Source organism: Yamadazyma tenuis, chromosome 1 (assembly GCF_029203305.1).
Source record: "Yamadazyma tenuis chromosome 1, complete sequence".
NCBI lineage: Eukaryota > Fungi > Ascomycota > Pichiomycetes > Serinales > Debaryomycetaceae > Yamadazyma > Yamadazyma tenuis.
In genome coordinates, this window is record NC_089461.1 from 2,503,144 (window position 1) to 2,522,622 (window position 19,479).

Genomic DNA, 19,479 nt, shown 5'->3' on the forward strand with positions numbered 1-19,479 from the left:
ATACCAAAACACCACCACCTCACCAAATCCCCGTCTTCATCGTCCCCCGGGTTCAGTTCCCATGTTCCTTGCCTTGTGTACCCTCCACCCTATAATAGCAAACTCATGTTCAAACAGTCGACCGTGGTGTTAAGCGACAATATTTCCCCTCAGGAGCAAGAGAAAAAGGCTAACCTTGGAAAGACCATCGAAGAGCTCAAGATTTTGATCCCCAATATGTTGAAGAAATCTCTTCCGAAACAGCTCATATCCCCAGATATCCTATTACGTATTTGTCCCACTCATTTCGACGAGTTGAACTACTTCTTGCCCAATATCAAAGGTCATGTGCTGTATTATACCACCTTGAAGACCCTTCAGCTTGTGCTCACCTCGATCGTTTTGAACCCAAAGGTTAAGTTGCACATCCAGTCCATTAAAGTAATGAGCCCCAGCGAATCAAATATCGAATTTCTATGTGTTTTCCCTCACACCACCAAAATCCAGGTTAGGTGGTCGACCTGTAACGAGGGATGCCCACACCTCCTCGAAGGAACGGTTCCAGGGGTGGAGAATTCTTCAAATATAGTCTCTACTGCCAATGCTAAGCTTGGTTCTCATAGCTGGGCCAAAGTGGATGCTCTGAAATTCCCCAAATTAAATACTGCTCCCGATGATTTGAGAGTAAAGTCCATCTCACAAACGATTTCCCATTTGACAGCTGGCTTGGTAGGGTTGCTGAAAGCACAGAACCAGATGGAGAGAGTTATTAGTGGATTTTTCATCTTTGAGTTGAACGAAGACCACTCGCAGATTGTGGTGCATACGATTGAAGATGTGGATATCGTGGAGAAGAGCAGCACCGAAGAGGTGGGCGGGTTGCGTATATGTTAAGTGCTGTTCTCCTGTCGTGTTGTAAATATCTTCTTGTCGAGTTGTAATATCTGCATTCTTGGTGAGTTGTAAATATCTGCATTGCGTACTGCTCACGTGTATGTGAATCGCAATCCTAAATACTCTGTACATAGCTAATGACATCTTCTATTACTTTTCACAACTGCCTTGTCAAGTTCTTCATGATCTCAACCACAGGCAACTCATGCTGCACTAAATCATAGTTCTGTCCTACCAAGTAAAACCCATATTCAGGTCCCTTGGTACCCCTCCATTGCTTATATCCGTGGTAGCCATACTGAAATGGAGGAAGCTCAAGCCCTTTACTGTTTTTGATCAACTTCTCGATGAACGGAGTTCGTAAGCATCTAGCACTTCTTCCACTCACCAAGTCCGTCATAATAGTGGGATTACTGCTGTTACCAATGAACAGATTATTCAATGACTCGGCTGCTGTCACAAAAGCCGTCCCCAATTGCACTCCACTTGCTCCGTTATCCAAATAATACTTGATATCAGAGCTCGACACAATTCCTCCCGCAGGTACCACAAAACAATCGGGATTAAGGGCTTTGACCTTGGAAAATAAACTCCATGTAGACAAATTCTCGTCCAATTCAAAGTCAATAAAGTTACCTCTATGACCTCCCGCTTCATAACCCTGTAACACAATTCCTTCCACCTTGGATTTCAACAATTCTTGCACTTCCTTAACTGAGGTTGCGGTTGCAAAAACCGGGATTTTGTGTTGCCGAAACTCCTCAAGTGTGGCAGCAGAAGGCAATCCAAAGTGAAACGACACCATTGATGGCTTGTATAACAACAACTTGTCCAAAAACGGGCGAAAGCTGGATTGCTGTTCAAACTGCTTGAACGAGATTCCACCATTTTTCAACTTAATTCCTGCTGTGTCGTTATCATAAAGTTTGTACCAGTTTGACACCTGGTGGTCGGTCAAGTTGTTGTTGATATCGTGACTGAAGAAGTTGATATTTGTATTTGTGGATTGAGTAAGAGCTTGGAATTCAGACATTTCGCTGTCAAGCTTGCTCGAGTTGGAGAGAAATGGACCAAATGCTAGCGACCCCAAACCTCCCGACGCTGCCACCGCTGCCGCCATCTTAGGGGTGCTAACACCCGCCATTGGGGCCTGAATAATAGGATATTTCACTGAGAAGGTGCTGATGAATTGATGCAGGGATTTCATCTAGTGGTAGTGAGTCCCATTTATCCCGGTACAAAAAAGTGTTTGAGCCTGAGACCTTTTCACCGCAGTGGCAATATCCACAAACCCGCACAGATATGATGACGCTGGGTGTTGGGGCCATCCATCCGTCCACGGATTTATGTACCTTTTGATGCATGCGACCTGCGACTACTGCCCAAACACCACCTCTACTACAAACACGTAAATACCATCTACAAGTTCGATCGCGGTATTGGAAACCACTTGTTACCATCACCATAATCCATACACCCACCCATCACCTCTGGTGATTCAGATCACTATTTGTTGGTAAAGCCCAAAAAAAAAACACAAAGTGCGTCCACCTCATCGTCCAACCCTAATTGTATAATGTATATTGAATTAAACCCCTTTCTAACGCAGTGATTACTTCACAAACACAAAGTAGGCACCCACGGCAACCACCACGGCCACCGCCGCCAAAACAGGAAGGTTGCTTCCTCCTTCTTCGAAATCCAACTGTGACTTGATTTCCTTTACCACACCACCTTCCAACTTCCCAATCAATAACCCTTTTAAGATCTCATGAGCGTCGTCGGAGTGGCCAATGTCATCAAACTCCTCGGTGGCATCCGTTCCTGCCACGTCCAACACCACCTCTTCTCCTCCTGGATGTTCATCAAGAAATGATGAACAATCGTATACCAACCCGTTGTAGACCATCCACAAGTCATCGGCACTCTTGTGTTCTGCAACCTCGTCAATAGTGTAGATCTTCAAAACTTCTTCTTCGGACATGCTGTGATACGTATAACTTAGATAGTTGGATGTTTTTTTTGTGCCTGTTGAAGATCGAAAGATATTCTTATAGGAACATGTGAAGTTACTTCCAATCAATTTGGTTTTAAATATAATCAGTCGTGGCGCGACCACCAGTGAGGAAATCATAGCTCGATCAGGAAAACGAACCATCCACCAGGTTGCCAGTCCGGGTGCAATATCCACAAACAGTTGGTATTACATGATTACTTACTTTACAACCACCAACCACTGTCAAATCATACCAATAGTAAAAGCCATTCTGACCCATACACCCACCATTCATGTTTCTGCCATTTTCAGGTTCTTCCCGTTCTCAGGTTCCTCCCATTCACATGTTGCGATAAATGGGGTTGAGCTTCTGATAATATTTGCATTTACACTACTACTCTCCTAATCTAAGTAACCCAAATCAATGCCCTTTTGTTGCAACCCCGACTTTCTCTTTTGTTGGTTGGACTCAAATTTCTTACTTAACTTATCCCAATGTTGCTGGCTTTTGGGCTTGTCGTTACGATGCTTGCTAACACTTCTCCAAGGAATGATCTTAAACTTGGACTGGCTGAACATCAAATCACTGGGGTTGTCCACCACATAACATTTGATCAAGTGGCCATATAAAAGATAATTATTCATGGCTTCACTGGCAACCTTGGCTACTTGGACGCTGGTGAACTCAATAAACCCATAATGCTTGGACTTTCCGGTTTTCTTGTTTCTGGATAACTTCACTCTGGTTATTTCTCCAAACTGCTTGAAGTATTTTTCCATTTCTGCCTCGTAGAACCCGTCAGGGATTCTGCCCAAGTATATGACTCCCTTCTTACCCTTGCTCTTGCTGGTGTCTATTATTCTGGCGGGCTTTATTATAACATGCTTGCGGTTGTCTTCCAATCCTTTTATTTGGTCTTGCTCGTCTTCTGAGTCAGATTCGCTGTCTTCACTTAATTCAACATCACTTTCGGCGTTGATGTCGCTCTCGGAGCTAGAGCTTGAGGCCACCTCTATCTCATCTTTGTTGGCTGACAATTCTTCGATCTCTGTCCTTTTGACGGGCTTGACCTGGTACTTGCTACCAGCTTTCTGAGCCATCTTGAATATTTTTCATCTCATCTCGCACTCAGACTTTTGTACAATTTCGCAGGCGTGTGCAGGACGACAAGCCTGCTGCTAAGGTCTTATAACTTACACATGTCCAAGTAACTGGCGAACTAGATCGAACGTCCGCTTGGCGGGGAGACCCACCACGTTGAAGTAATCGCCTTTAAGTGACAGGAAAAGAACGTTTCCCGCTTCCTGGAACTTAAATCCTCCAGCCACCTCCAACCCTTCTTCACTTTCGATGTATGCCTCAATCACTTCTTGAGGAGTGCTCGAATCGAAGTTCAAGGTCGTACAAACCTCATCTCCAGCGACATGGATGTCTTTTCCGTGCACAATTGCCACATGTACTGATGAAATCACATTGATCGCATTGTGGAGCCGGTAGCTATTTAACATTTGACGTTGAACCACCTTCGTCTGGGGTTTTTCGAGGATCTGGCCATTACAGTCAACTATGGTATCACAGCAGATGACGATTGTAGGAGACTCAAACGTGTTGGCGTCCAAGATAGAAAGTAGTTTGTGATGAGAGGTCTGTTGGACATACTGTTTAGGAGACATGGATTTCGGGAGATTTTCCTCAAAATCGGGCTTCACCACTGTCACCTTTGTAATCTTGAGAACCTCTTGGAGAATCGAGAGTCTCCGGGCACTCGAACTGCCCAATACTATCAGATAATTGCTTAGGTCTAATACGCTCATGGATTGTGCAACTGCGAAATTTAGTGAGAATATTCAGTACATTGATCATTTCTATATTGTTTTAATATATTCTCCCACAGCCAGCATGGAAGCCGTTTCAGAAATACAGGTATATCCGATGGACTCAGCCATGGAATTGAAAAAGAGAACCAGTCTCAATACCCTCGTAAATGGGAACTAATGAAGAAGTAACATAATTTTGTATGTGCTTCTCCTCCCAAGGAACATAATGTTCGCTTTGTTTGTAAAAGAATCGCAAATGGGACTCAGTTTTTTGACAGGTGGAAAGGTGGTGAACACTGTTGGCCTTGAAAAGAGTCTGTCCGCTTTTGGCTTTGTGGGAAAATAAGCTTCTTGATCTTATCCTTCGGTAGCTGCATGGTCCACAGAAACAAATGGAGTATTCTTGGTTGAATAGCTCTTTGTATTTTCGACAAGTTTCTGTGAATCCGGCAATTAGCTTCAGTTCTTCAATCTGGTCGTTGTGTCTCAATACTTTTCCACAAGCTTCTTGGGTATAAGCCTGATACCCCGATTGGTTCAATTGATGGGTATTCCAGACTAACTCAATGTCCAAAGTAGGAACTACCGTAAAGGTAGCATCTTTGAACACCAACACAAAGTTCTTGTATCGTTCAATTCCATCTTCAATGATGTCTTCAAGCAATTGAGAGTAGATCCAGTTTGACTGCTCCATACTAGTAATGAACTTACCCTGGCTAGCAACACACTCCACCAAATCATCTTGTAAGTGGAATGCATTACCAGGAATCGTCAAGTTAATGGGGTTTATCCCCATATATGATCTCATTTGAGTGAACGACTTCAAGGAAATGGAACTACCCAACTCATCGATAAACTGTTCAAAAGTCTTGGACACCAAGTTCATAAAGGTATTCTTTACCAATTCCAACCGAATCCGAGACTCTTGGTACTCCGAAGTGACTGGGTACCAGAAGTCCATGACATCTTTCCAGAAGATGCGTTTGTTCAACTCATCGTGAGACATCAGGTTCTGGAACCCACAGTTGCAGTTTTCAAATTCCGATACTTGGAACCGAGAGTCTGCAAAGTCTATCAATGGTATGGTAACAAGGTCTTGAGCACAAACAGGACAATGGATCATCAAGACCATTGAAGCATCAAACATCTGGTAAGAATCGTATACAAAAGAGCCGGTATCTTGCATAAACGATTCGAAGTTGGCCTGCAACTGTGCTGTTGGAACAAAGACAAAAGTGGAATCATTTATAAGGTCAGTGATTGCCTTTAATGGGAATGAGTAATTGAAAAATCCCTGCAATTGGTTTCTTTTGCAGTGGTTGGTGAAAGAAAGTGTTTTCAACATGAAAGAATGCCACACCATGATCACGTCAATAGGTGGCAGCATTCGGTCCAAAGTTTCGGAAAGTGCTGAAGTAGAAATGCCTTTGATTGCATTCATGAACACCAAAAACCGTCTTGCAGCCATTGTCACGTACGTTTTCCACAAATGTTCATTGTCGTCGGAGGCTATGATTCTCTTCTTTAGCTCTGCAAAGCACCGCAAAAGCTTCAAATGGGCCACAATTTCCCGTGGTGCAGGAGGACCATTGGGCACCACGTCCTGTGCAAGCTCTAAGCACGATGTAGACCTATTAAAGGCTTCCTGGATAAGTGCGTCAGTATGGGGAGGGATTCTGGGAGTTGATGAGCCCAAGCTCATGGTGATATTTGTGATTGACGGAGTATAAATGTAGCTCATTATAGCCTGGGACATCGACGGGAGATTGGATCCCTATATATATACTTCTACGGGCTCATGCATTTCCGTTCCCGCGGAATGACTTACCGAGTTGTAATCTAATCGTGCTTAGCCTCGTAAATGGTTTTTTTGCAGCTGCGAATAATTTAATAACCGAGCGTGCGTTGAATGACTACATTTTGAATGGTTAAAGTTTATTTGTAACTGATTGTAGCCGAAGGGATATAAAAGACCGTTGGATTTCCGAACAGGACCATATATAGATGTCTACAACAAGGGTCATGATCCGTGGTGATACCAGTATCAGGATCTATGGTGATTCTGGTGCCGATGCTGGTGCCAGAAGCCGAGGCCGCGCACGGTCCCTGCGCGAAACGGGGCTGACCTGATGATTCCCTCCGATCCTCGTGACGTCAGAAACTATAGCTATCTACTAACCGCCATTAACCGAAGGGGGTCTTCATACAATACACAACGTTGCAGATAAGCCCCGGTATCAGTTTCCATTAGCGTCTCACCCGTCATTAATCAGCACTCATCCTAAGTATCTTGGCCATTACCTTGAACTTCGGTGCGATCCGTTGACAAAATTTCCCCCGTAGCATCGGCTCGGCTTCCCTTTTCCAACTGATTGATCATTTGTTTGTAGAAATGGGTGTCGTTAGCACCACCTCCCACCTTGACCCTCTCTTCCTCGATTTTCTTTTCAACGATTTTGGTGTTGGAACACCAGCTTAAATGCTCTGTGTTCTTGGAAACAAGTTCTCCATACTCGTCAAAAATCAAGTCGGTTCCCACCAATTTCGACCATTGAAGCTTGTAAACCTGCTCATCTATAAGGGTAAGATTTCCTATCAAATCATCATCAAGCAGCTTACTGGTGAGCTTTGCCAATGGATGCGCATCAACAATATCACTGATCTGAAATTTGGAAGTGGGCTTGATCAAACTTCCACTGTCACCGTACTTGGGGACGTCTACTGTGATGTAAAAGTCCTTTGCAGTTGGTTAGTATATTAAAATTCCCCACGGGGTTGCACTCTATCTACGTACTTGCATGTCTTGATTTGCTTGTTTCTCTCTCTCGGCCGCGAGTCTTCTAGCTTTGATATCTTCATCGGATCCAGCTTCAAATCCGGAGTGGAAGTCCCAGTTCATTTCTTCTCCTTGGCTCAAAAACTCACAGTTGCCGTTCATTTTGAGTTCCCAAGTTTCCCCGACTTTTTGGTACTTGTCTAAGGAGCAGGCCCCTGCCCTCAACACCGTTTCGTCCTTATCCAAGTACTCAAACACATCGTTGAAGCCCATCAACGACATACCCAACGCGATCTTGGTGGCAGCGTGGGTGATGATGAGAATGTTCTCGATGTGCGGATACTTTGACTCGAACACCAGGAAAAACTTGCTCCAGAAGAACTTGCACCGGGCGAAAATGTCGGTTTCGGTTTCTCCCGTCAAACTGGGAACCACTCCCACCGTCTTGTCCCTATCCCATTCGTCTGCATTAGATAAATGACTGAAAAACTTGGATAGCGCATCGTAGTTGGCAGGTTCAGGAATCACTCCTCTACCAACCTTATACCACTCACCAACACCCCGCTCCAATACAATTGGGATATCGAGAGCCTTGCTTATGGGCTCGCCGGTTTCCACACACCTATAAAAGGGAGAACTCAAGATGAATTGAGGTTGTTGGTTATGAGGGAGCGACGCAATATACTCAGCTAGTTCCTTAGCCTGGTCAACTCCGTGGGGTGCCAACGGAGGATCACTATCAATCCCAGTAGGATTGGGAGGGTGTGGGGGTGGCAACCAGTTCATTCTATATCCATGTCTGGCGATATAAATGTGTTTTAATGCCATGTTGTTGAGAAGATGCGATGGTTTTATGGTTGTTTTTGTTGAGGTGCGAACTCCGCGAAGTGATCAGGAACTTAAGAGAACACAATCAGCTAGCAAGGCAGAACCACTTACATAGGAACACAACCAACTAACAACGTATATCGGACCACTGTTGTAGTATTGGTTGTGAGACTCTCTTCTGGGTGTTTATATTAACCACCTTATCAATGGTGGAATTAGTCAACTAGTGACAATGAAACACTCCTCAAAATTTTGCATACCTATGGTCATTCTGCTTATAAGTGGTACAAATCATCTCCATTATCTGAGACTCCATTAACGGTTATTCCTGTTATTCTCATAATAATGCTCTGGCCCAGTAAAATCTATTGAACCTACTTCAGAAAACAACGGACCCAAAAATTGCTTCTGACGTATATTTTCTATATTCTCTGCATGACTAATCTCTACAAACCATCCTCCTGTGTTCTCCTCTATTTGATGCTTACAATTAACATCAAATCTTCGTAATGTCTCTCGTAAGATGCTCGCAAAAACAAGTGCGATGTACCCCGGATTCTGTATAAATGGATTCGACTACCCAGAGTTTCCGTCTACAAACAAAAAACATGACAATCAACTATAAATGGTGGAAGGATGCCACGATCTACCAGGTATGGCCTGCCTCTTTCAAAGACTCCAACGGGGACGGAATTGGGGATATTCCTGGTATAGTTTCCAAACTTGACCACATCAAGAACTTGGGTGCCGACATCATCTGGTTATCTCCAATGTATGACTCCCCCCAGAATGACATGGGATATGATATCAGTGACTACGAGTCTGTGTATCCCAAGTACGGGACTTTGGAAGACATGGACATCTTAATTGACCAGATCCACAAAAGAGGAATGAGGTTAATCTTGGACTTGGTTATTAACCATACTGCTGCTGAGCACAAATGGTTTCAGGAAAGTAAAAGCTCCAAAACCAACCCCAAGAGAGACTGGTATATTTGGAAGCCTCCCAAGTACGATTCTAAGGGTAACAGACAACCTCCCAACAACTGGGTGTCATATTTCTCTGGTTCTGCGTGGGAATATGATGAAACCACCGGTGAATACTATTTGCACTTATTTGCCAAAAACCAACCAGACTTGAACTGGGAAAATGAACACACCAGAAATGCTCTCTACAAGTCTGCCCTTTCTTTCTGGTTCGATAAAGGCATTGATGGGTTTAGAATTGATACTGCGGGTATGTACTCCAAGGATCAGAGGTTCTTGGATGCACCTATTGTATTCCCAGACAGAGAGTTCCAGCCGTGCAAATTATACCACCAGAATGGCCCAAGAATCCATGAGTTCCATCAGGAAATGTTTAAGAGGGTAACTTCCAAGTATGATGCAATGACTGTAGGTGAAGTGGGACACTCTTCTCACGATGAGGTTCTTAAGTACGTGGGTGCTGGTAGAGGTGAAATGAACATGTTATTCTTATTTGATATGGTGGAACTAGGATCTGATCCTCGTGACCGGTTCATCTACAATGGATACAATTTGCCAGATCTCAAGACGGCTGTGACTAACCAAGCAGAGTTCATTGGGACCGAGGGCTGGACAACTGTGTTTAATGAGAACCATGATCAGCCAAGGTCTGTAACCAGATTTGGTAACGATGATCCTAAATGGAGAGTACAGTCAGGCAAGTTGCTAGCATTGTTAATGAGTTCTCTTAGTGGAACACTCTTCCTTTACCAGGGACAGGAAATTGGAATGACCAATGTGCCTAAAGAATGGCCCATCGAGGAATACAAAGATATCAACTCCATGAACTATTATAATGAGTTGCTTCAAGAAGGTGCCAGTGATGAGAGAATAGCCCAGTTTATGAAGGTACTCAATCTTGTAGCAAGAGACAATGCCAGAACTCCGGTTCAGTGGGATGCTTCTGCTCATGCAGGGTTTTCAACGGGAAAGCCTTGGATGAGAGTTAATGACAATTATCCCGATATCAATGCCGAGTCTCAGTACAATGATCCTCATTCGCTTTATAATTTCTGGAAACTGTGTCTTTCTCTTAGAAAGCAACATAAGGACTTGTTCGTGTATGGAGATCTTGAAATCTTGGATTTCGACAACCAGAAGACCTTTTCGTTCTTGAAAAAATCAGATGATAAAACTGTCTTGGTGGTGTTGAACTTTACTGATAAAGAAATTGACTTTGAGCCTTTGGTCAAAGGAGATCTCAAGCTCTTACACAGCAATTATACTAAAGTTTCCCAACAGTTGGAACCATATGAAGGCAGAGTTTATAGTGTTTACTAGATTAACTTTCATATAGTATATAATAATGCCAAGACTGTATTTTGATTTTGGAACACAATGTTCACTAGAATGAGCTTGGGGAAGTGATAGGTTGGTTGTAACCATCGTCCAATGACTCCAAGAAATCATTTAAATAAAATCCTACCAACATCACCGAGTAAATTAACATCAATATCACTCCTTTAAAGTAGTTGGATTTGCCTTCAGCATAGATATAGGTGAATAAATAAATGGATATCAATGTGGCTATGATATCCCATCTGGGGAATACCAAAGAAAAGGTTTGTAACGGATCTCCAAAATCCCGGTACATGGAGTAAATTGCTAACACTGGAACCTGAATCAAAACCACTTGTAAAGCATAGGCACTACCAATCTCCATCGATAAAGCAACGTTTCCTCCTAAAGCAAACGAGATGGCATTCAAAAATTCGGTTGTATTCGGAACTAATGCAAATACTGTCAACCCCAAGAACTTAGGGTTGATAGGAAAGTCTTGAAGAACTCCATCTACAACATCAACCAAAATCTCGGCTATGACTGCGTAAAGAATCGTCGCCGATAACAAGATGATCGAGGATTTAGAACGAGACCAATTGGGCGCGTCATGACCACCACCTTGTTCAACGTCTTCTTTTAAATCCTTAAGACTATCTCTTGTTGGCAACGCATCAGTGGTGGGTCTGAAATCATTCGAAGTTAATGGTTTGGACTTAATGGGAATGGTAATCTTTGGATTTCTTTGTTTGGTAACCTCTATTGAAGGTGATGGTAATGCTGTTGAAACCGATGAGCCACCAGGTCTTTTGGCATCTACAGATGACCCATTGGATGCTTGTAAAATAGGACTCAATATCTTTAGCTTTTTGCTATCAATACTTGTAAGACTTGGGGACCTTAAAGACATACCTTCATCTTTTTTATGTGGACTATGTTCATTAGAAGTGGTGGCCCAAATCAAAGAAGCATGGGTTCTCAACGTGAAAAGTAAACCACAAGCGTAAGCTAAAAGTAAAGCAACAGCCACTGTGAAAGAAAATGGTCTAATGATATTGTAGTACAAAGTGTCCAAAGCAAAAGCAGGTTGAATAAACCTACATGTTGTGCAATTATCTTCAAATGGAGCCAGTATGGTTGTTTCACAAATTTTACACCTTATCTCATATGAGCCATAAATCTGATAGAATAAAGATGGAGCAAATAGTATCACCATTCCAAACAATAACATCGTAGAAGAAACACCTGCAGACCGTGGATTGTATCTTTGAGTCTTCCGTTTCACAGCACCCGCACACATAGACATGCCTGGCAACAACAATACACCTGCCAAAATGGACCCAATCATACCACCTTCAACAATCTTAGATTTCGATTGAGATAATGCCACACAGTAAAGAAAGATTTCTACAACAGTAGAAAAGAATGCATTGATCACTGCACCAACTCCCATGGAAGACTGTGCAGATATCGAAGCAACAGCCTGACCAATGTAAAATGCTAATGGGATTGTCGAGAAAAGACATGCACAAAATAAGAATACTGGTTTTGTGATGAACAATTCAAGCTCCCACCGTTCTTTAAGCACGTAGAAATCGAAAATGACAAATACCACTGTCATCAAAAGATTCATGAAAAACACGTTGGTACCATCAATAGTGTATTTGTAGTAATGTAAGGCACTGCATCTGTAGGTACACAAAAGAATCGATTGGTTAGCACGTTTCCTCTGATCAGCACCGGCGTAATATTTCTTTTCGTCTTCAAAGTGTAAGGCCAATGGGTGCCTCTTTAAGTGTGTACATAAAAGCATGGTGACATTGCACATAGGGATGGTGAACACTAATAACCAACAAACAATACCTACAAGGTAAAAGATTGGTTGCAAAAAACAATAAAATAAGAGGTAGAACATTACTCGGGGAAATGTCCAACTACCTCTACCAAAGAATCTAACCTTGATATCATTTCTGTTATCCTGTTCATCCTCTTCAATTGCACTGGTGTGAGCTTCATCGTTGTCATGACTTGAACCCCCATGATTATCCTGAAGAAAAGAATAAGAATCTCTCAAAGCTCTACCCTTATGATCTTTAATCAAGGGCTGGGACTCATTGTTGGAGTTTGTGTTTCTACGTGGGGGTGCAAAGAAGAGCCTGCCTTCTTCTTCACGTCTCCATCTGTGGAACTCCCCAATGGAGGAACCATAAACATCATCTTCATCCAAATAGTTCTCATCCTTGTTCAACAAAACAAATTTGCCAAAAGGATGTAACCAGAACTTTCCAACCTTATAAATTAACTTGATGTAGACCCTTGAATTCTTCTGGATACCGAAGCCAGATACAAAGAATAACACTACCGAGAAAAAGGTGCACACGAAATATAAGAATAGTCCCAAAGTAATTGTCCACAAGAAGTTCGACAAATGAACCCCCAAGTTTATGGTGGGCTTATGCTGATTGAACTCGTGGATATCTTCTTCGGCTCGCGTGGCAACAGATCTCTTTTTCTTATACAAGGAGGGTTTCCAGATCTTAATACCAAACGGATGAGTTGAGTTGATAGCATCCTGTCTTTCTCTCAAATTCAATGATTCCATGGTCTGAGACGATGAAGAAGATTTCACTGACTGTGATTCTACTTCATCATCGTCTTCTTCATCCTCGTCATCCTCAATTAACGGGGTACTGACCACATTAGCTGATAAGTACTCCTCATCAAGATCTTCTAGTGCTTTCATATTTTCCTGGGCCGCCAACAAATGGTCCCGTATAGTACCTTCTGCTGGAGGGTATTTACTTGAGTCGATCTCGTTTATTTTTGACATTTCTGGAGTTTCGGGAAAGTAGCTAGAGCTACCTTCTTGTTGGGGTAGTTCCTTCTTGGACTTCTTGAGATATAATGCTTTCAAAGCATCATTGTACCCCTCGAGATACTCCTTATCCAACTTGGCCTGTCTTCGTGGGGCACTGTCGTTGTCATCATCTATATCATCATCGATGTCATCGTCGACTGAAAATACTAGTTTATTATGACCTGAAGGTAACCTCTTTATATGCGGCCTCGATTTCTTTCGTAATTTCGACGAGGCTTTGGGTTTCAACGTAGGGGAAGCGTTGCCCGACGTGGGCCCAGAAACAATCCGAGAGTTCAGCACGTCTCCTGGGGGTTTCTTTGGGTTGATAGTATCTGGCATGGAAAAGTTTATTTTAATTCCTTTCAGGTACCTTTTCTCGTTTAGTTGGAGTGCGAAATGGCTGAAGGGGTCCAACAATAGAGCCAAAGTGCCCGGAGATTGAATTGTACCAAAAGCGTTTACAAGTGAAATGATAGGGGTATTTTGATGTTAAACATAGAATTCAGCCTAATGTTCAATATGTATCATATTTAATGTATTTCAAACAGCAGGGCTCTTTACGACCCTAGTCTAAACCCCCGTCCTTTGAAGTAGGAGCCTGTGGTAGTAGCCGAGGCTTCTGACTTCAAGTCTGATCTAACAGGTTCGATAGGCTTTCCAAACGCAGTGATTCTTTTAGAACTTCTGTCAACAGGATACTTGAGAATCAGGTATACCCACGAAGGAGCAGGTAAGTATCCTCTGTCGAAAACTGTGTCGTTGATAAAGTCATCTGCCAACGATACTTGGTTAGTTCCCACCCTGTTTCTGGAATAGATAGACGACGAATAGAACTTTCTGTAGAACTGAGGAAACAAGTTATAAATTGGAGCTGTACTTGATTGGAGACACTGGTATAAATATCCACCGGCAATGCCCATACTTGAGTCTACCAAGCCGTCATAACCGTGAACAACTGCCTTGATGAACAACGTGAACATCGGAAGGTAGTACGCCTTGATAGGAACGATTCCAAGGAAATTAACAATGGAGTTCTTCTGGCCACGAGCCCAAATGTAGGTGATGCAAAGCAACATCAGCTCGTGGTGTCTAGTAATACGAGTTGGGTCGTAGAAATAGTATCCCACCGTCATGGTCAATATAGACGTTCCACAAATCAACGTGAACCAAAGACAATCTGGGAAGTTTCCTTTGAACTTGCCTATCTCCACGTTGTTGGCAAACTTATAGAAAAAGTAGATGTCAAGCACAGCGCCCATTCGATTCCCGTCCAAAAATCCGGCTGGCACCAAGAAAGAGGTAAAGCACCTGTAGCATTCAAACACAAGTAATAGGACCAGCTTAACCGCTTCAGTCCAAGTTCCCATTGTAAATACTGCCTTGGTGTACTCGAATTCTTCAATGTATATCAGTGGGTGGAAAATCATCTGCTGTGGGTCTATTATACCCAATGAGATGAGCATACATACCGACAAAGTGGACACGGTGAAAAATCGGGCAATAGGAGGTATATTACCTACACTTTCGGCTAACGTGGGTTGTCTACTCATGGCTGGTGAAAAGAGACTTGTGAGCCAAATTTCTGTGCGCGAACTGCTTTCCAGTTGCATCTCACCCACACATGAAGTTGGTATCGTTTCTAATGCACCTTCCGGGATCTACCAGTCACCCGGTGACGGTGGAGTTGAAGAACGGGAACTCCGTGAACGGCCAGGTTCTTTCTTGCTCCCCCACGATGAACTTGGCGTTGAAAAACATCAAGCTTATTCAACCACACCAAGACGCTCAGTTCTTGAACTACATGAATATCAGAGGTAATCAGATCCGCCAGGTGTTGTTGCCGGAGGATTTGAACTTGGATGCGGTGTTGGCCAAGTGTGTGCAAAACACGAAGAGTAAGGGGACCAGCGGAAGTGTTTCCAAAGGTAGTCACAAACCCAAGCCTTTCAAGAGAAGAGGTGTTTAACGACATTATGACCGTTCAACAAAAAAGGTAACTTTGTACAGAGTTTTACGACCCCACGGCTGGCCTTACCACAACTGTGTTTAGAATACTTATCATTAATATATACAAGGTTATACAGGTGTTACCACCAAGTTCTCTTTCTACTTTGCCTCTTGTGAAGTTGCTTCTTGTAGCTTGGTCTGGCTTCTACAATCGTCTTGTCCATATTGGCAATGGCTTCCTTCTTGGCCTGTATTTTATCTTCCAAGTTTCTCTCCCATTTATGCATCTTGTGGTTCAACACGCCTCTCATCCAGTTCTTGTTGTCGTACTTGTCGTCATAGAACTTCTTGGGCAATGGAGGTAACAAGTCGTGCACACCGAACTTGTAAGCCAACTTGAACAAATCAGCTGATCTTCTCAAAGAATACTTGGATCCTTGCCATCTGCCAGTTTCCGGGTTTTTGTTTGGTAAAAACGGGTTCATGGCCGGGTCATTTATCGTCGATGGTTTCTCTGCATACGAGGCAAATGGTCTTGGTGGGTACTTGATAAAGAAGGTATGAAGCTTCTGTGGAAGTTTTGAAAACGCTTCTTTGGCCGTTAATGACATTGGTGAATTCAGTTTTTCAACTTCAAATTTTTTTCTCACACATTTCTCATTTTCACTACAAGCACAAACTATCATTAAGTCGTCTCAACATTCAATAACTAAATTATCAAAAAATTATTAATTCTATATTCAACTTCGGTAGCCTACTCGGGCCCGTCAATCATGCATTTGACTGCACCATTCCCAGCGGCAACCTCTTCGTATGCCTTGATGGCATCTTTAAAGGAGTATCTGTGGGTAATCAACTTTTCAAAGTCCACAATGACGTTTTCCTTTCCATTTCTATAGTTCTTTTCCAACAACGCAACAGCCGTCTTATAGTCGTTGTAGCCGTATCTGAACGACCCGAACAACTGCAATTCCTTGGTTGCAAATTCGGTAATGGGAAACTTAACGTACCCTTGCGCATTACCAACTTGCACAAACCGACCACCAGTAGCCAATGCTAAAACACCCATTTGGATACACACCTCTGCACCCGTACACTCCAACACAACAGTTGGAGACTTGCCCAATTTCTTAACCAATTGGGTGTAGCCACCTTCAGTCTTGGAGTTGAACACGTGAGTGGCTGCACCGATATCCTTGGCCATTTGCAACTTATTGTCGAAAATATCAACCACACACACAGCCGAGGCGCCAAAAACAGTAGCAACACTGGCTGCTAACAACCCGACAGGACCAGCACCAAAAATAACCACCACATCACCAAACTTAACGTTGGCTAACTTGGAAGCATGGACTCCCACTGTCAAAGGCTCAACCAAAGCACCCAATTCCAAAGACACAGTTTCGGGCAACTTGACCAAAAAGTCTTCGGGACACTTGTAGTACTTGCACAAGGTTCCTGGCGGGTTGGGAGTTCCTTCAGGAGCTGGGGTGGCTGCAAAACACATGTGTGGACACAAGTTGTAGTGTCCACTTTTGTATTCGTCACTGAATCTAGAAGGTAAACCAGGCTCAATTGCAACCCTGTCACCGACCTTCAAACTGGTGACTTTGGGGCCAATCTTACTGACAATTCCCGAACTTTCGTGGCCCATGACCATGGGCTTGTTCAACTTAAAAGAACCGATTTCTCCGTGTAAGTAGTAGTGGACATCAGAACCACAGATACCAGTTTTTTTAACTTCGACCAACACGTCGAAGTCCTCGGTGGCCTCAGGGGCTTGGTGGGTTTGGAATTCGAGGTTCTTGATCTCGTTCAACACTAAGGAAGGATTGGACACCATTTTTGTTAGGGAAATTTTCAAAAAGTGAGCAGTCGATGTATTTATATTGTTTCCCCATATTACCAAAAATCTCTCCGATCGGAAAAATCACCGCAACAATAATGTCACGTTATCCAAATGAGAGTGGGGGGTGGGGGTTTGCCTATTTTAACGTGGGTGTATGGGGCGGATTTCTATGGGTGTATGGGTCAGACTGGTTAGAGAGTGTCCATTCATGGGTTTAGAACAAATTCTGGGGAAGGTCTTATGTTAGTAGCTAGTTGTTTTTGGATGGGCAAAGTGAATGAGGAAAGTGCTTGTGGAGATTGTTGTAATTGTGGGCACTCAAATTTTGAATCCAATCTTCTCAGGATCAATTCCTAAGAATCGCAAATTTCAGCAGATTCTTCAGAGTTCCCTAATGTGTACCCAAAACTACAGTTCTACGTTCAGCTCTAATATTCTTGTATTTTTATGTTATAGATAGTAACCGTTGCATGCAATTGAATTATTTGGCAATAGTTTGCAAAGCTTCCAAAACTTCCAACTCAATGGAAGCTTCAGCAGCCTCAACTTCATCGGAAGAACTGGCTCTCTTCTGGGCGTCGGAAATCAAGTTCTTCACTTCATTGACATCGAACTGGTCAGGCTTGAAAGCTTCAATAGCACTTATGGTCAATTTGTTACCGGGTTGAACGGTAGCAATACCTCCACTGACAAAGTATTGTTCGGTTTCACCACCCTTAGAAATGATTTCCAACAATCCGGGTCTCAATTGTTCGACGATAGGAATATGGTTGGCCAAAATACCCAAATCACCATTGACTGATGGTAAGTTGACTTGTTCGACTTCGCTGTCTGAGTATAATGTTTGGTGAGGCAAGGCCAACGATAACTTCAAAGCATCGGAGGTAGCTTCGGTGGCATAGGTTCTTCTGGCAACAGAGGCTGATTGTCTGGCAACTTGACGTAAGGTTTGTCTGAACATCGTGATGATTAAACTCGTTGGTACCTGTGTTGTTGGAATAAAAGTTTCGGCTTTCTCTAAATTTTTCAAGAGTGCGAGTACGAGCCAATTTTACAATTTAATTGGTTGGCGTCGACTGCCGCATTGGGAAGGTGGTGTGGCGATATCGGTTCATGCTTATATTATAGTACGCTATTGTTATACTGATCCCCCATTAGTCATTGCCAGCAAATTGATTAAGGAAATTATCCACATCGAAGTCTTCTTCAAAGGTGTTACCATCAGGAGGGTTGATGTCGTCGGTAGGGTCCAACAAGCTCATGTTTAACCCATCTAGAATCAGATCATTATTGCCCAAGATATTATTCACATCTAGATCAAGGTCAGGTTTGTTCTTATCATCGTTATTATTGTTACCACTATCGTTGTGGTCACTGGAACCCTTGTTATCCGAGCCGCCCATGTTGTTTTCGAGACCGTCCATTAAATCGGGATAGTTGATGGACGACAAAATGTCGGTGGGATTAGGTATGTCAAGTCCACTATTAATGTTATTGTTGTCATCGCCATTGGAGTTACCCTGCTGACCGTCACCACTTTCAATGATATCGTTCATGTTGAAGTCGAAGTCGGTAGCAATAAAGTCATCAAATAGAGCTTTGTCCTGGTTGGCCTGCTCTTGTGCGGCGGCTGCTTCCGCTTGTCTCTTTCTCTCTTCTTCGTCTTCTTGCTCCTTTCGTTTTTTGCGGTCCTTTTCTTGTTCTTCCAACCGTTTGCGATCCTCCTCCTGCTGTCGCTTCCGCTCGGCCTCTTTTTTGCGGTCCTCTTCTTCTTTTAGTTTCCTCTGCTCTTCCATCTTTTTGCGGATTTCCTCTTCTTTTTTACGTTCTTCTTCCTTAAGCTTAAGCTCCTCCTGCTTCTGTTTACTTTCCAAGATCTGCTCCACACACCATTTGGCGTCGTTGAACTTGGCAATAGTATCGTCCAAAATGTCTTCAAACCGACTTATACTATTTCCCAACTGCGCCGTTACAATGGGAGGAATTAGCTGATTATTGCTGCCAGTTATGAGGTTGCTCTGTTTCTTGTTTTTGTTGATGATCTCGAAAATATACCCCGATGAGCGTAGGATGTCGTTGAGCGACTCATTCAACTTGGTCTCGAGGTTCATTGGTATTTAATTATAAGTTGGTTAGGGTTTTACTCGACTATGACCACCCGCACCGCTTGCCTATCAAGTGCGTGCGCGGACGGGTTTGCGCGCCAAAGTTCTGCTCGTGCATCCCTAG

General features: G+C 43.1%; 14 protein-coding genes across 14 annotated transcripts; 3 read left to right on the forward strand and 11 right to left on the reverse strand. All coding sequences in view use genetic code 12, as the record gives it.

Annotated features, from left to right (window-relative positions):
- Positions 1–105: 105 nt before the first annotated feature.
- On the forward strand, positions 106–873 carry PSN45_001225 (uncharacterized protein; the record flags this gene model as incomplete). The annotated part of the gene is made up of 1 exon (XM_006688572.2): positions 106–873. The coding sequence occupies one exon, from the start codon at positions 106–108 to the stop codon at positions 871–873; it is 768 nt and encodes a 255-aa protein (XP_006688635.1).
- A 157-nt stretch (positions 874–1,030) lies between these two features.
- On the reverse strand, positions 1,031–2,017 carry PSN45_001226 (2-nitropropane dioxygenase; the record flags this gene model as incomplete). The annotated part of the gene is made up of 1 exon (XM_006688573.2): positions 1,031–2,017. One exon carries the CDS (start codon positions 2,015–2,017, stop codon positions 1,031–1,033), a length of 987 nt encoding a protein of 328 aa, XP_006688636.2.
- Positions 2,018–2,485: 468 nt separating this feature from the next.
- Positions 2,486–2,857, reverse strand: CYB5 (Cytochrome b5; the record flags this gene model as incomplete). The annotated part of the gene is made up of 1 exon (XM_006688574.1): positions 2,486–2,857. The coding sequence occupies one exon, from the start codon at positions 2,855–2,857 to the stop codon at positions 2,486–2,488; it is 372 nt and encodes a 123-aa protein (XP_006688637.1).
- A 414-nt stretch (positions 2,858–3,271) lies between these two features.
- Positions 3,272–3,970, reverse strand: NOP15 (nucleolar protein; the record flags this gene model as incomplete). Its single annotated transcript, XM_006688576.1, has 1 exon — positions 3,272–3,970. The coding sequence occupies one exon, from the start codon at positions 3,968–3,970 to the stop codon at positions 3,272–3,274; it is 699 nt and encodes a 232-aa protein (XP_006688639.1).
- A 93-nt stretch (positions 3,971–4,063) lies between these two features.
- PSN45_001229 (uncharacterized protein) lies at positions 4,064–6,389 on the reverse strand (the record flags this gene model as incomplete). The annotated part of the gene is made up of 2 exons (XM_006689043.2): positions 4,064–4,695; positions 4,847–6,389. The coding sequence occupies 2 exons, from the start codon at positions 6,387–6,389 to the stop codon at positions 4,064–4,066; spliced, it is 2,175 nt and encodes a 724-aa protein (XP_006689106.2).
- Positions 6,390–6,968: 579 nt separating this feature from the next.
- On the reverse strand, positions 6,969–8,291 carry TFC7 (C6 zinc cluster transcription factor-like protein; the record flags this gene model as incomplete). The annotated part of the gene is made up of 2 exons (XM_006688577.2): positions 6,969–7,424; positions 7,482–8,291. 2 exons carry the CDS (start codon positions 8,289–8,291, stop codon positions 6,969–6,971), a joined length of 1,266 nt encoding a protein of 421 aa, XP_006688640.2.
- Positions 8,292–8,899: 608 nt separating this feature from the next.
- MAL9 (alpha-D-glucosidase (maltase) (alpha-amylase) (MALT) (MAZS)) lies at positions 8,900–10,597 on the forward strand (the record flags this gene model as incomplete). The annotated part of the gene is made up of 1 exon (XM_006688578.1): positions 8,900–10,597. The coding sequence occupies one exon, from the start codon at positions 8,900–8,902 to the stop codon at positions 10,595–10,597; it is 1,698 nt and encodes a 565-aa protein (XP_006688641.1).
- Positions 10,598–10,661: 64 nt separating this feature from the next.
- On the reverse strand, positions 10,662–13,793 carry PSN45_001232 (uncharacterized protein; the record flags this gene model as incomplete). The annotated part of the gene is made up of 1 exon (XM_066157611.1): positions 10,662–13,793. The coding sequence occupies one exon, from the start codon at positions 13,791–13,793 to the stop codon at positions 10,662–10,664; it is 3,132 nt and encodes a 1,043-aa protein (XP_066013708.1).
- Positions 13,794–14,011: 218 nt separating this feature from the next.
- PSN45_001233 (uncharacterized protein) lies at positions 14,012–15,004 on the reverse strand (the record flags this gene model as incomplete). Its single annotated transcript, XM_006689045.2, has 1 exon — positions 14,012–15,004. One exon carries the CDS (start codon positions 15,002–15,004, stop codon positions 14,012–14,014), a length of 993 nt encoding a protein of 330 aa, XP_006689108.1.
- Positions 15,005–15,075: 71 nt separating this feature from the next.
- smd1 (Sm snRNP core protein Smd1) lies at positions 15,076–15,420 on the forward strand (the record flags this gene model as incomplete). The annotated part of the gene is made up of 1 exon (XM_006688580.1): positions 15,076–15,420. The coding sequence occupies one exon, from the start codon at positions 15,076–15,078 to the stop codon at positions 15,418–15,420; it is 345 nt and encodes a 114-aa protein (XP_006688643.1).
- A 121-nt stretch (positions 15,421–15,541) lies between these two features.
- Positions 15,542–16,012, reverse strand: MRPL25 (mitochondrial 54S ribosomal protein mL59; the record flags this gene model as incomplete). The annotated part of the gene is made up of 1 exon (XM_006689047.1): positions 15,542–16,012. The coding sequence occupies one exon, from the start codon at positions 16,010–16,012 to the stop codon at positions 15,542–15,544; it is 471 nt and encodes a 156-aa protein (XP_006689110.1).
- Positions 16,013–16,155: 143 nt separating this feature from the next.
- Positions 16,156–17,244, reverse strand: XYL2 (Endo-1,4-beta-xylanase 2; the record flags this gene model as incomplete). Its single annotated transcript, XM_006689049.2, has 1 exon — positions 16,156–17,244. One exon carries the CDS (start codon positions 17,242–17,244, stop codon positions 16,156–16,158), a length of 1,089 nt encoding a protein of 362 aa, XP_006689112.1.
- A 487-nt stretch (positions 17,245–17,731) lies between these two features.
- Positions 17,732–18,211, reverse strand: ATP16 (delta subunit of the central stalk of mitochondrial F1F0 ATP synthase, atp16; the record flags this gene model as incomplete). Its single annotated transcript, XM_006688581.2, has 1 exon — positions 17,732–18,211. One exon carries the CDS (start codon positions 18,209–18,211, stop codon positions 17,732–17,734), a length of 480 nt encoding a protein of 159 aa, XP_006688644.1.
- Positions 18,212–18,404: 193 nt separating this feature from the next.
- PSN45_001238 (uncharacterized protein) lies at positions 18,405–19,361 on the reverse strand (the record flags this gene model as incomplete). The annotated part of the gene is made up of 1 exon (XM_066157612.1): positions 18,405–19,361. The coding sequence occupies one exon, from the start codon at positions 19,359–19,361 to the stop codon at positions 18,405–18,407; it is 957 nt and encodes a 318-aa protein (XP_066013709.1).
- Between the last annotated feature and the right edge of the window lie 118 nt (positions 19,362–19,479).